The sequence below is a fragment of the Lathyrus oleraceus genome, chromosome 5, assembly GCF_024323335.1.
Source record: "Lathyrus oleraceus cultivar Zhongwan6 chromosome 5, CAAS_Psat_ZW6_1.0, whole genome shotgun sequence".
NCBI lineage: Eukaryota > Viridiplantae > Streptophyta > Magnoliopsida > Fabales > Fabaceae > Lathyrus > Lathyrus oleraceus.
The window spans coordinates 514,683,080-514,695,236 of record NC_066583.1 but is presented as its reverse complement, the minus strand read 5'-3'; the positions used below and the strand labels follow the sequence as shown (position 1 = coordinate 514,695,236).

The window sequence follows — 12,157 nt, the reverse complement described above, 5'->3', positions numbered from 1 at the left end:
GTAAGCAGAGGGTCCAAAACGAACCTCTAAAGCTCGTGTGAACGCCTCCCATGTTGAAAGGAGGTGATTGTTGAACATCCATTGGTACCAACCAAGGGCGTCACCAGTCATGTAGCCGGCAACGTGAGCTAATCGTTGGTGGTGGGAAATGGCGTAGTGAGCGAAAAACTGGTTAGCTTGGAAGACCCAATCGAGGGGGTTTGTGCCGTCAAAAGGCAAGAGGCGTAACTTGGGTGGTTTCATCGTGAGATCTGTGTGCGAGGTGCCCTGGCTAGGAGAAATCTGGGCTTGGACAGGAATTTGGGATTGTAGAGATTCCATGGAAGCTAAATAATCCTCATGGCGTTGGTCTTGAGTGTTCCGGAAAGAGGAAAAAGCTGCAGTGAGGTTATTAATGGATTCTTGTAGTTGTTAGAGGGTAGGTGGTTCAGATGGTTGTTGTCGGGGAGGCATGATATCAAGTAATGAGAGCACCAAATGTTAGGAAAAATATGCAGGAATTAAATTCCCTGTGTCAGGGAAAGTCTGAGAGAAAAGAAAGATTTTAGGATAATAATTTTCTGCCTTTTTCATTACTTTTTGTGTCCTTAAATACACTGCAAGGAATACAATTGTGGCTTAATTATAGGATCTAGAGACACTTGTCAGCATCTACTGCATTTGAAGAAGAGAAACTAAATTATTCTTATCCTAAATATTGCCAGGTACTAACGGTAATAAAGGCTGGAGATAGTACTATGACAGCTCACAAGCTTATCACCTCAAGATATTTGTTCACATTCTGAACCTAATGGGCAATTGGGCTGATCTTTTGGGCCTTTCTCTTGGCACAATATTGGAGCTGCTGTTGTCTGTTTTATTTTTTTCTTTGTTTGTGTTGTTGGGACCCATTTGGTTTGTAACACTGAACTCAATTGAAGTTGAAGACGCAAAAATTTCTTTGCAAAACTCTGAACACTTAAAACAGAGAAAATTGATTTTTCACTAAAGTCACACTAAAAACTATGACCAGAATGGTAGAAGTTTTTTTTATAAATGATGACAAAAAGCTTTTATATGTGCTTGAGATTAAACATACAAAATGGTTGAAAAGTTAGTTAGATTCAAATCAAGAGCAATATATGATTTGAATCAAATGAGCAAATATAGTGGAATAAAAGAATAACATAATTTTGAAAAATCTGCCAGTTGATTCGAATCAGGTAAAAAGTGATAAGAACCATGAGCCACGTGATTTAAATTATGTGCAAAAATTGATTAGAATCAAATGCTACAATCCTGATAAAGAAAACATTGAAAAAGAGAGTGATTCGAATCATGTACAAAGTTTGATTGGAATCAAATCAAACATAAGTGGTCACCATGAAAATGATCGGGATCAAGTGTAAAAACTCATTCAAATCAAATGACTAGGTTTCACTTTTGTCAAATTTGACCAGAATAAAAAATTATGTGTAAACTTAATGATTCGAATCAAACATGTAAAATCTCAATTTTTTCAAACTTTTAATGGCACTTTGAGATTTTAATTTGAATCAAACTTAAACCAAAAACATAAAATATTTTCATTCCACTTACACATACAATTGATCAAAGAACATCATGATCAATATCAAATCTAATCAAAGTTTTATGCTTGCTAAAAAATGAATCTTTTCAAACTTGATTTCGAGAAGTGCAATCATGAATGAGACTCAACAAATCAAAATTAAATCAAAGATAAAAGCGACAAGACAAACAACAAACTAATCATATATAGATGCTCCCCCTAAGTGAAGTAGGGACATGCAACTACATTATTTACTTTGATGTTCCGCTACATATTTAATTAATTGTTTTATAAAATTGTTTTAAACTCTTATTTCTCAAATAATTTTGTTTTAAACTATCATTTTCTAACTTCCACAATTCACCCCCTCTTGTGTCTGAAGTCATATGTCCAACAAATAGGACGACTCCCAACAAATTGAGGATGAGTCACCCCACAGTGATGTTGTATGGTAATGAAGTGTCCACTACAAGCTAGTTGACGTTGACTGTCTTCGTGTTATCATCCAACCCAAATGTTGTCTCGAGCGTTATGTGACCTTTCACCTATATGTGTTCACCAAAGAGACCGACCAATGAGCCTTGGAACATGCGAATGTCATCCAGAACAAGTCAAAGTCTTTCAAAGGAGTTCCAAAACAGGATGTTCGTTGACCTTCCAGGGTCAATCAACACTCCTTTTACGTTCCAATTATCGTACTACATCTTGACGACCATGCGATCATTGTTATGAGGAAGGATGTCAGCGACATCTTTTTTTGCAAAAGATAATTTCAGAGTCAGACTCCTTCTTCAAATCTGCCTCGGGCTTGGGGTAATCTGTCTGACATACTTTTAGCGGGAAAAGTTAGATTCTCCACTACCGACGAACCGTCAAACCGTCATGTGATGGTGTTAACGGTGGCATATACGTCTCGTTCTACCATCCTGTTGGTGTATGGTAATGAGCGTGATCCATATTAATTTTACAAAGCCCCATATTTGGATTGATCATTTCAAGTATTAATAACGTCTATTTAATAAATAAAAAAATTAGAATTATAAAAAAAACATGATTCAAATCAACGATATTAAGTTTTTTTATTATATTTCTATAAAGTCTATACTTAATTAAGGTCCTAAATATTTACTCTCTCCGTTTTTTTAAGTGTCTCTTTTGTGGAAAAAAAACATTCCTTTTTAACTGTCACTTACAAAGTTCAATGTAGTATTAATTGCATTTTGTCAAAATTAGCCCTAAATAATTATTACATAGAGAGAAAAAGTAAAATGAATGTAATAAATAATTAAAGGTATTATAGATAAAAAGAGAATTGTTGTTGAAAAAATAATCATGATGATTAACTTTTTTGGTATGTGTAAAAAATAAAAAAATGACATTTAAAAATGAATGAAGGGAGTAAAGTCCTATACCGTGAGTCCTTTATTTTTTTTAATGCATAGTTTTATATTTTTGTAAGATAAATAATAAATTTAATTTCAAAATAAACTATTATTTTCTTTTCAATTTAATTTCTAAAGATTAAAAATTTTAAAACCACAATCTATTTCCATTATTTAGTCTTTTGATTTAACTTCCAAAAGATAAAAAATTTAAATAATAAAATAATTTAAATTTCTTTAATTAATTCTAATCATTTAAAAAGTAAAATTGATGAAAGTTTGATACTAGTTTATAGAAAATAAATCAACTCTTTATCTCCTATTAATTGTAACTAAAAAAACACAAGGTAAGTAAGTAACGCCTCCGTTTTCCAATAACACGCGCTTTATTCTTGTTGTCATCCTCCAACAATGAACCCGTTCATTCATTATTAAACTATCGAGAGCGGGAAATGACGTGGCAAAGAATAAAAATGAAAAACCCAAAGAATAAAAGAGAACACAGCGAAGGTACGCGACACGTGCGAGATGAGCGGTGAGATTGCGAAAGAACGAAAGCGAGTGGATTGGTAAACGAAAGAAATCGAGTGCGTTTGTAAACCCTAGGCATCATCACACGCTCATGCTCCTCGCGTGAGTTTTGAATCTCTTCTTCAAACTTTCTTTCTGTTTCAGATCATCATCAACATCACCTTCAATTTTTATAGGTACCTTCAAATTCAACAAACTAAGCTTTTTTTCTCTATATAATTTTGCTCTTGCTTTATTTATTTATTTATTTATTTTCTATTTAGATTTGTTTGTTTGTTGTTTAATTTAATTGTTTTGGATCATTGATTATTAGCTTATTTATAACTTGGATTATGCATATTTTTCATAATATACACAATGAAGCTTAGTTCGGGTGATTCTGGATTTGAAACTATATGCTTTGGGGTGAGTTAGTTAGGTAGTAGTAGTGTATGGAGGCGGTAGTGTGTTTCATCTTTGAACTTATTGATGAGTTTAGGTGGTTAGATTGAAAAGTGTATTGGTTGGTTTTTACTCTTTAGCTATGAATCACGGATACCACGAACCCGACACTGATACGGTGATTATACGAGTAATAATTTTAAAAATTAATAAATTAAATGTAGTCAGAAGTGTTTGTGTAGGTGTCCGATAGTAATACAGACACACATTTTTTCAGAAGGTGTCAGTGCTATATATTTTTTTAGTGTATTTTTGTATTGAGAGCGAGTTTTATGTAGTTAGGGAGACATTGTGATTTTGTGGAAGTTTTGAAGTGTAGGTTTTGCTAGAGTTTTATGTAGTTAGGGAGACATTGTGATTTTGTGGAAGTTTTGAAGTGTAGGTTTTGCTAGAATCGCGGTGTTGTAGATTGTAATCCAAACACATACTCAGTGATGTTTTATTTTATGATTGATTTAGTAGAATTTTGAAATGGAAAATGTGGCTTGAATTAGTATCTTATTGATGTCATAGTTTTTCCAAATAGTGTTAGTTTTGAGATGGATAGAAGCGTGGTTATGAATAGAACATTATGAAAAAAGTTGATTCATGTAGCCGACCCTACTTAGTGGGATAAGGTATGGTTGTTGTTGTTGTTCTTTTTGAGACGGAGTTGGTGTGTGTTGATGAGTTCTTATGTGATTTGTGATGATAGAGCTGCGTTTTGTGTTTGAAATTTTAGTTTTTTTCTTTTGAATTGGATTTTAGAGGTAGGTTATCTTTTTGTTATTTGTGTTTGTTTGTTTGATTTAGGGAAGAAATCAGGGTGAACTGTATTGACACTGGGGTTCTTTTGCATCTAATTTAGAATGAGTTCTTTAGTTCTTCCTAAATAATTGTGAGTATTTGTTTATTTGTTTCTATGATGTATTTGACTATGCTTTAATGTATCTACTATGCACAGATAGGATAGGCTGATCTTAGTGACGACGGTTAATAGTTGTTAGGAATCTGTTAGAGGCGTTACTTATGTAACCGACTCTGTTCCCTATATAAGTTCAAAACCCATCATACGATTTTCATTTTCATTTTTTGTTTAATTTCAAACTCTCAGTTTTTGGAATTAATGCCATTATGATCCATGCTTCATCTTTTTCTGTTGTTATTACTTTACATTTTATCAGAGTCGTGTTTATCCTTGGATTGTCTTGTCCTCTAACTAAATGTATAAAAGCATCTCTCTGTCCATCAGACATTTTTACTTTGGTGACAAAAACTGTGCTTTATTAAAACTTATAGAAGTTGAATCCTCCATAACCCGTTGGCAGCAGTCAACCCACTTATTTACCCATCTCGTGTGTCATGGCAGAGTCTTTTAAACTTCCCAGCCTCATCCCTTCTTGCAACAGAAAGCACCAGGCATCATTTTGTTTTTCCATTTTAGGTGGGATTTAAGAAGATTGCTCATCCTTTCTCCAATTTTCTTTTTGTGTAGGGTTCTCCTAGTCCTTGCTTTTTTTGCTTTACTCAACTACATGTTGCTCTTGATTTGGATTGAATTTAACATATGATTTTATGTTTTTTCAATGTTGCTAATGTTGATTTTTAGTCCCACTTAAAGGTTCTAGTGGTTTTAATTGATCACTTGAAACAACATTTTCTATTAATATTATTCATATGTAGTGAATGTTAGATGTTTGGTAACACTCATTGACCATTGCCACTGTTAAAAAAATGTGCAAAGATCTTATTGGATAGACCCAGTATTAGTAACAGCGTCTTGGAAGATATATATAGCCTCAGTGGTTTGCAAAGCTGTAACATTCCATTGGTGATCTTATTTAATTGTGCAATCTAATGAAAGTTTTGACCTTCCAGAGAGAATAAACATGTAGACTTTGACTAGGTAGATTGTACATAAGACAATGACACTATGGAAGACACAGACTTGCAGGAGATGACAAGATGTAGTCGAAGATGCAAATTCTCTTACCAAGAGAAGTAAAGTATGGATGGGACTAGTGATTTCTTAATAAAAAATTAAATGTCTGATGCTTCTCTGTCATCAAGGGTCATAACTCAAATAAATTAAACTCTAACTACCAATTGGAAAAGAAAAGCACTTGATATATTGATTGGTCTGAGGAAACAAGTTTTGATGTTGAAAAGGGGAAAGAGGAAGCAGTACAACAGCAACCCAAAATTTTCCACCAGCTAGGTTGGTTAAGGAATTACCAATGACATGATGTTTTGTCCAGAACCATGTCTTCAAAGAGGCTAATTAATTCTAGATCCTTTATAATAGTTCCTCTTCGATGCTTTCTTGGTCTACCTCGACCACTAAATATTAGGCTATCCTCTATATGATCAAGATCAACTCTTCTAGCTCGGGCTTATTTTGGTTTTCTAACATGTTTATTTGACCTTGTGTGCGATAAACATCGTTTCAGTCATGGGCCACTCCAATTTTGTAATGCATTCATTCCTTATCTTTTTTTCATATGACCGCTCTACAATGTTCTTCTCCTATGCTCTTGTTCGACTTTTCATTACACCACATTCAGTACCATAAATAATCACTAGTCTAATGGCTGCAAAAAGTTATCCTCCTTAGCTAAGATGCATCATTCTATTACAAATGATATCTGAAACATTTCTCCTCTCATCCAACCACCAGGAGTCCTCTGGTATACAATTTAACATTTCCCGTCTATTCACTTTATATGATAGATCCAAGATGCCTAACTTGTTTGACTTGTGGAACGATCTTCATTGTTTTTTTTTTACCTTCAAGCCAATGCTAGCACGTGTCTTGTTGAATTTGCATGCCATGCAATAAATGCTTTTTGTAGAAGTTCATGTCTTGAACACTAGGAAAGGGTGAAACAAAAGTACTCTAGATCTGGGTTCAGGATTTTTAGACCACCTGCTCCTGGAAATGTCTTCCGTATGACTATGTCCAGTCCATGCTGGCTGTTGCTATTTGGTGCATTTGGTTGGAGTGTGACACATAGTTTTAAGAAGCCTTGTTTGTTTCAGCAGTTAAATTTGGATAAATTTAGGTGATTAGCAGGTATTTGATGTAAAAAACATGGTCTTTTTAAGGGTTTCCTTAGAATATGCAGATTTAGTGGCTTTGATCTGTTTGCGTCTTTTATTATTTTCTTTGTTAATTTTCCATTTTCTCATTTTGTAGGACCCCTTATCTTTCAGTTAGGCGATTAACCATCAAGTTTTTGCTTTGATGCAAATGCGACTTTATGACTTGCTGAAAAAGCATCATGGCTTATGCAGGCAGCCTTTATTTGCTGTTTTTAAGGCCCAATTTGGAGGATTTGGACCGTTTCTATAAATTTCCTGCCACTTCATCCAAATTAGGAACATTGATTAATGATTGATGGTGCAAATTTTGTACAAATGCTTAGTAGTTAGTGCTTATGATGTCAGATGGCTGTCATTTCTCTTAAACACGAGTTAACTACTTGATGCATTAGCACAAGCATAATTACAATATTCAAAGATGCTCACTACCCTTTGTGTGCTCTTATTTACACACATACTCTTTATAACAACCTCAACTAATTGACTGACTTCTATAACAACTCTGACTACTTAGGTAATTCAATATATATTATTCTATATCCTAACAGCACACATTATGCGGAACTGATTTACTTGATGGCATGACATGATTTCTGTTTATAATTTTCAGTACCCTTTAAATCATCAAAGCAAGTTGTTCTCATAATGGATATAGATCTCAGGTTACCCTCTGGTGAACATGATAAAGAGGAAGAAGAGACAACGACACTTGATAACATGTTGGATGGTGATGAAAAGTTGCACAATGGAGGTATAGACGGCAGACATATTGTTGATGCTGGCATTGAAGTACATGCTCTAAATGGCGGAGATTTGAATTCCCCCACAGTTGATATGGTAATGTTTAAGGAAGATTCAAATCTTGAGCCACTTTCTGGCATGGAATTTGAGTCCCATGGGGAAGCATATTCTTTCTACCAAGAATATGCTCGGTCAATGGGATTCAACACTGCAATACAAAATAGTCGCCGTTCAAAAACGTCAAGAGAATTTATAGATGCAAAGTTTGCTTGTTCCAGATATGGAACAAAACGAGAGTATGACAAATCCTTCAATCGACCACGAGCACGACAGAACAAGCAAGAATCTGAAAATTCAACTGGTCGAAGATCTTGTTCTAAAACCGATTGTAAAGCAAGCATGCATGTAAAAAGAAGGTCAGATGGGAAATGGGTTATACATAGTTTTGTAAAGGAGCATAATCACGAGCTCTTACCAGCCCAGGCAGTAAGTGAACAAACACGAAGAATGTATGCTGTGATGGCCAGGCAATTTGCAGAATACAAAACTGTGGTTGGTATCAAGAGTGAAAAGAATCCGTTTGAAAAAGGACGGAATTTGGGTCTGGAGTTTGGGGAGGCAAAACTTATGCTTGATTTTTTTATTCAGATGCAAAATATGAATTCTAACTTCTTTTACGCAGTAGATCTCGGTGAGGATCAACGTCTGAAAAGTCTCTTATGGATTGATGCTAAAAGTAGGTATGACTACATCAACTTCTGTGATGTAGTGTCATTTGATACCACCTATGTTAGAAACAAATATAAGATGCCTCTTGTGATTTTTGTTGGGGTGAATCAGCACTACCAATTTATATTACTCGGGTGTGCCTTGATATCAGATGAAAGTGCCACAACTTTTTCTTGGCTATTACGGACATGGCTGAAAGGTGTTGGTGGTCAAGTTCCAAAAGTGATAATTACTGACCATGACATGACTTTGAAGTCAGTTATTTCAGATATTTTTCCTAGTGCTTGCCATTGTGTTTGCTTATGGCATATAATGGGGAAGGTATCTGAAAATTTAGCTCCTGTAATTAAAAAACATGAGAATTTTATGGCAAAATTTGAAAAGTGCGTATTTAGGTCACTGACAAGTGATGATTTTGACAATAGATGGGAGAAAATTTTGGATAGATTTGAGCTTCGACAAGACGAATGCATGCTGTCTTTGTACGAAGATCGCAAGTTATGGGCACCAACATTCATGAAAGATGTGTTCTTAGGGGCTATGTCTACTGTCCAACGATCTGAAAGTGTAAATTCATTTTTTGACAAATATGTTCATCGGAAGACCTATGTGCAAGATTTTGTTAAACAGTATGAATCCATCTTGCAAGACAGGTACGAAGAGGAAGCAAAAGCAGATTCTGATACTTGGAATAAAGCGGTAACATTAAAAACTCCCTCACCTTTAGAAAAGAGCGTTTCAGGGGTTTGCACCCATACAGTATTCAAAAAGATTCAAGCGGAGATTATTGGTGCAGTGGCTTGTCATCCTAAAGTTGACAGGCAGGATGAGACAACTGTTGTTCATAGGGTGCATGATATGGAAAGCAACAAAGACTTTTTTGTTGTGGTGAATGAAGTAAAGTTAGAGCTGTCTTGTATATGCCGACTATTTGAATATAAAGGTTATCTTTGTCGACATGCATTGGTAGTTCTTCAATATTCTGGCCATTCAGTGTTCCCCAATCAATATATTTTGAGCCGGTGGGCAAAAGATGCAAAGACCAGGAATGTAATGGACGAAGAATCTGAACTTATGCTGGCTAGGGTTCAACGATACAATGATTTATGTCATCGATCACTAAAACTGAGTGAAGAGGGATCATTGTCTCAAGATAGTTATAGTATTGCATTCCACGCGCTAAATGAGGCACACAAAAGTTGTGTTAGTGTTAACAATATTAATAAGAGTCCTACAGAAGCTGGTACATCAGGGGCTCATGGTCAGCTTTCCATTGAAGAAGACACCCAAAGTAGAAATATGGGAAAGTCAAACAAAAAGAAGAATCCAACCAAAAAGAAAAAGGTTTGTTGTTTCTATAAAGTTGACTTCCATACTTTCTCTCTCTGTATCTCTCTCATGACCTCACGACCTCCTTGTTGGATTGCAGGTGAACTCTGAAGCAGAGGTGATGACTGTCGGGGCACTAGACAACTTGCAACAAATGGTTTGTACTCCTACACTACTAGCTAACATCTCAAAGTGCGTTTGATGGTATTTTTGGGATAAAAAACTTGTAGATTAAACACAGGCCTCATATTCTGATTTACAATACTCCCTTAGTTCCTCTTTAGCTGTTGCTTTTAGGTTATTTATACATACTACATGCTAAGAGAAATAATAAATTGTTACTTTTGATAGAATTATGTGTTTTAATTATTTATCATCTCATTCCACATATTTCTCTCTCTGCAATAAATACTCAAGGCTGCTATCAAAAAACAATAATTAATGTTACATTGCCTTTTGCAAATGACAAGTAAATAAAAACAATTAGTTTCTACGAAAGTGACACTTAAAAAAGAATCAAGCATTAAGTAGGAATTTGAATGGCGCAGCTTGATCCATGTAGCCAATTCCACTTTGGAAAATAAGGCTTGGTTGTTGTTATTGTTAGTCCCATCTATTAATTTAAAAGGGACTTCTTTTGCAGGACAAATTCAACACCAGAGCTGCAGTAACCCTTGAAGGTTATTATGGCACACAACAGAGCGTGCAGGGAATGGTATGATAATGATAATGCTTAATCCTGTAGTTCTAATATATATTATTATGTTCAATGAATGAACTTCATAATTTTCATATCTGATTGTTTAGTTGAACTTAATGGGACCAACACGTGAAGATTACTACGGGAATCAACAGACTCTTCAAGGACTGGTGTGTAAAAGACTGATTAGTTTTTCTCTAATATTTTCTGACTTGCAATAATACAGAAACTGTTTTGTATGCAGGGACCAATAAATTCCATACCAACCAGCCACGATGGTTATTATGGTGCACATCAAGGCATGCCCGGTTTGGTATGGTTCAGTAATACTAAAGATGATTTTCTATCCCTTGTAATGTTTGATGAATGCTTATACTGTTAAAACTTGCAGGCACAACTGGATTTTTTGCGAACTAGTTTCACATATAATATGAGGGTTAGTATGGCAATTTAAAGTCCATGCATATTAATATTACTTTCAAGAGAGTCTATGAAATTGTTGGGGTTGAGCAATTTAGTCATCGAAATTAACAAAATTCTAAAATAATTTCTAAAAATTAACACCGCTGATCACATTAGTCTTTTTGGTCTGTGAAATTTGTTCCAAAAGATTTCTGTCCGAGAAATTTCAGTTCAAGGACCATCTCGAATTATCGTTGATTTCACAGACAAATTTGCTTGGTGATTTACTCATTACTAACATTTTCTTCTGAAGATCATTTATGTAGTAATGTGGCTTCTTCATTGTGGCAGGATGATCCTAATGTGAGAGCAGCACAGTTACACGAGGATCCATCAAGACACTCGTGAATGCTCATCTGGTGTAGAGAATGGAATGCCTCAAAACCTCAACTGAGATTATATTGGAAAATCTCCACGTTCAGTATTTGTATAATATAATGCTTTTATATTAATAAATATAGGTAAAATTCTGCTAACTTGTATTATAATGTTTAATATTTTGTAGTATTATTAATATAGGTGAGGTAAGGCTTCAGAGTTCAACCTCAAGTAGAGATTGTTGTATCATCATGTAAACTTATTATTCTTTAGGCTACTTGGGGAAATTGTAAGTATATAATATTTATGTTAGTGATGTGGGTATTTGCATGCATTTATGTGCAAAAGAAAATGAAACCATCTCCTTCATCTATATTTTTCTTTTTCTTTTTTTTTTAATATTATTTCTCCCTTAACTTTGATCATGTGTTTCTTTTTGCTATTGTATTAATAATTTCTCCCTTATTGGAGATGAAATGACATTGGAATAAAGTTTTACACTATCATTCAATAGAAAGATATCACTTTCATATCATAAAAGTGATTTAAAATTTTCAGTCTGATATGATATGACGGAATATATAGTCGTTATTGGTTAATAGTGTATATTTATTTATATGGTCAATATATCATCCATTTTCTCTATTGAGTTTAATGAAGATGAACTCTTAATGTAAAAAAGTTTTACAGTGTCATCCAATAAAAATATATTATTTTGTTATAAATAATTTAAAATTTTCAATCTGATTCGGCACTATTGTCACATCATATATTCAATATGAAAGTTATTTAAAGTTTAACGGTGATGAATTGATACTCAATATGGAGATGGAGATGAATTGATATTCACTATGAATTCAATATGAATATATCACTATGTCACAATGAAAGTTA

The 12,157-nt window shown here is 34.3% G+C and overlaps 1 protein-coding gene across 2 annotated transcripts; it reads left to right on the top strand.

Moving 5' to 3' along the window:
• The first annotated feature begins 3,412 nt into the window (after positions 1 to 3,412).
• On the top strand, positions 3,413 to 11,636 carry LOC127085962 (protein FAR-RED ELONGATED HYPOCOTYL 3). Of its 2 annotated transcripts, XM_051026564.1 has the most exons (9): positions 3,413 to 3,638; positions 7,079 to 7,498; positions 7,595 to 9,798; positions 9,884 to 9,940; positions 10,427 to 10,498; positions 10,591 to 10,653; positions 10,728 to 10,796; positions 10,875 to 10,919; positions 11,237 to 11,636. In XM_051026564.1, the coding sequence occupies exons 3-9, from the start codon at positions 7,630 to 7,632 to the stop codon at positions 11,291 to 11,293; spliced, it is 2,532 nt and encodes an 843-aa protein (XP_050882521.1). In that variant the 5' UTR covers positions 3,413 to 3,638; positions 7,079 to 7,498; positions 7,595 to 7,629; the 3' UTR covers positions 11,294 to 11,636. The 2 variants fall into 2 exon arrangements, with proteins under 2 accessions (XP_050882521.1, XP_050882522.1); XM_051026565.1 differs by lacking the exon at positions 7,079 to 7,498 and having other exon boundaries at positions 3,414 to 3,638.
• Positions 11,637 to 12,157: the final 521 nt, after the last annotated feature.

What these genes read in the sequence shown, in the direction of transcription:
- LOC127085962 (XM_051026564.1), top strand. Translation starts at nt 7,630, where the DNA reads ATGGATATAGATCTCAGGTTACCCTCTGGTGAACATGATAAAGAGGAA. An exon ending in ATCAAGGCATGCCCGGTTTG is followed by an intron (nt 10,797 to 10,874) that starts GTATGGTTCAGT and finishes TAAAACTTGCAG; the next exon opens with GCACAACTGGATTTTTTGCG. An exon ending in GTTTCACATATAATATGAGG is followed by an intron (nt 10,920 to 11,236) that starts GTTAGTATGGCA and finishes TCATTGTGGCAG; the next exon opens with GATGATCCTAATGTGAGAGC.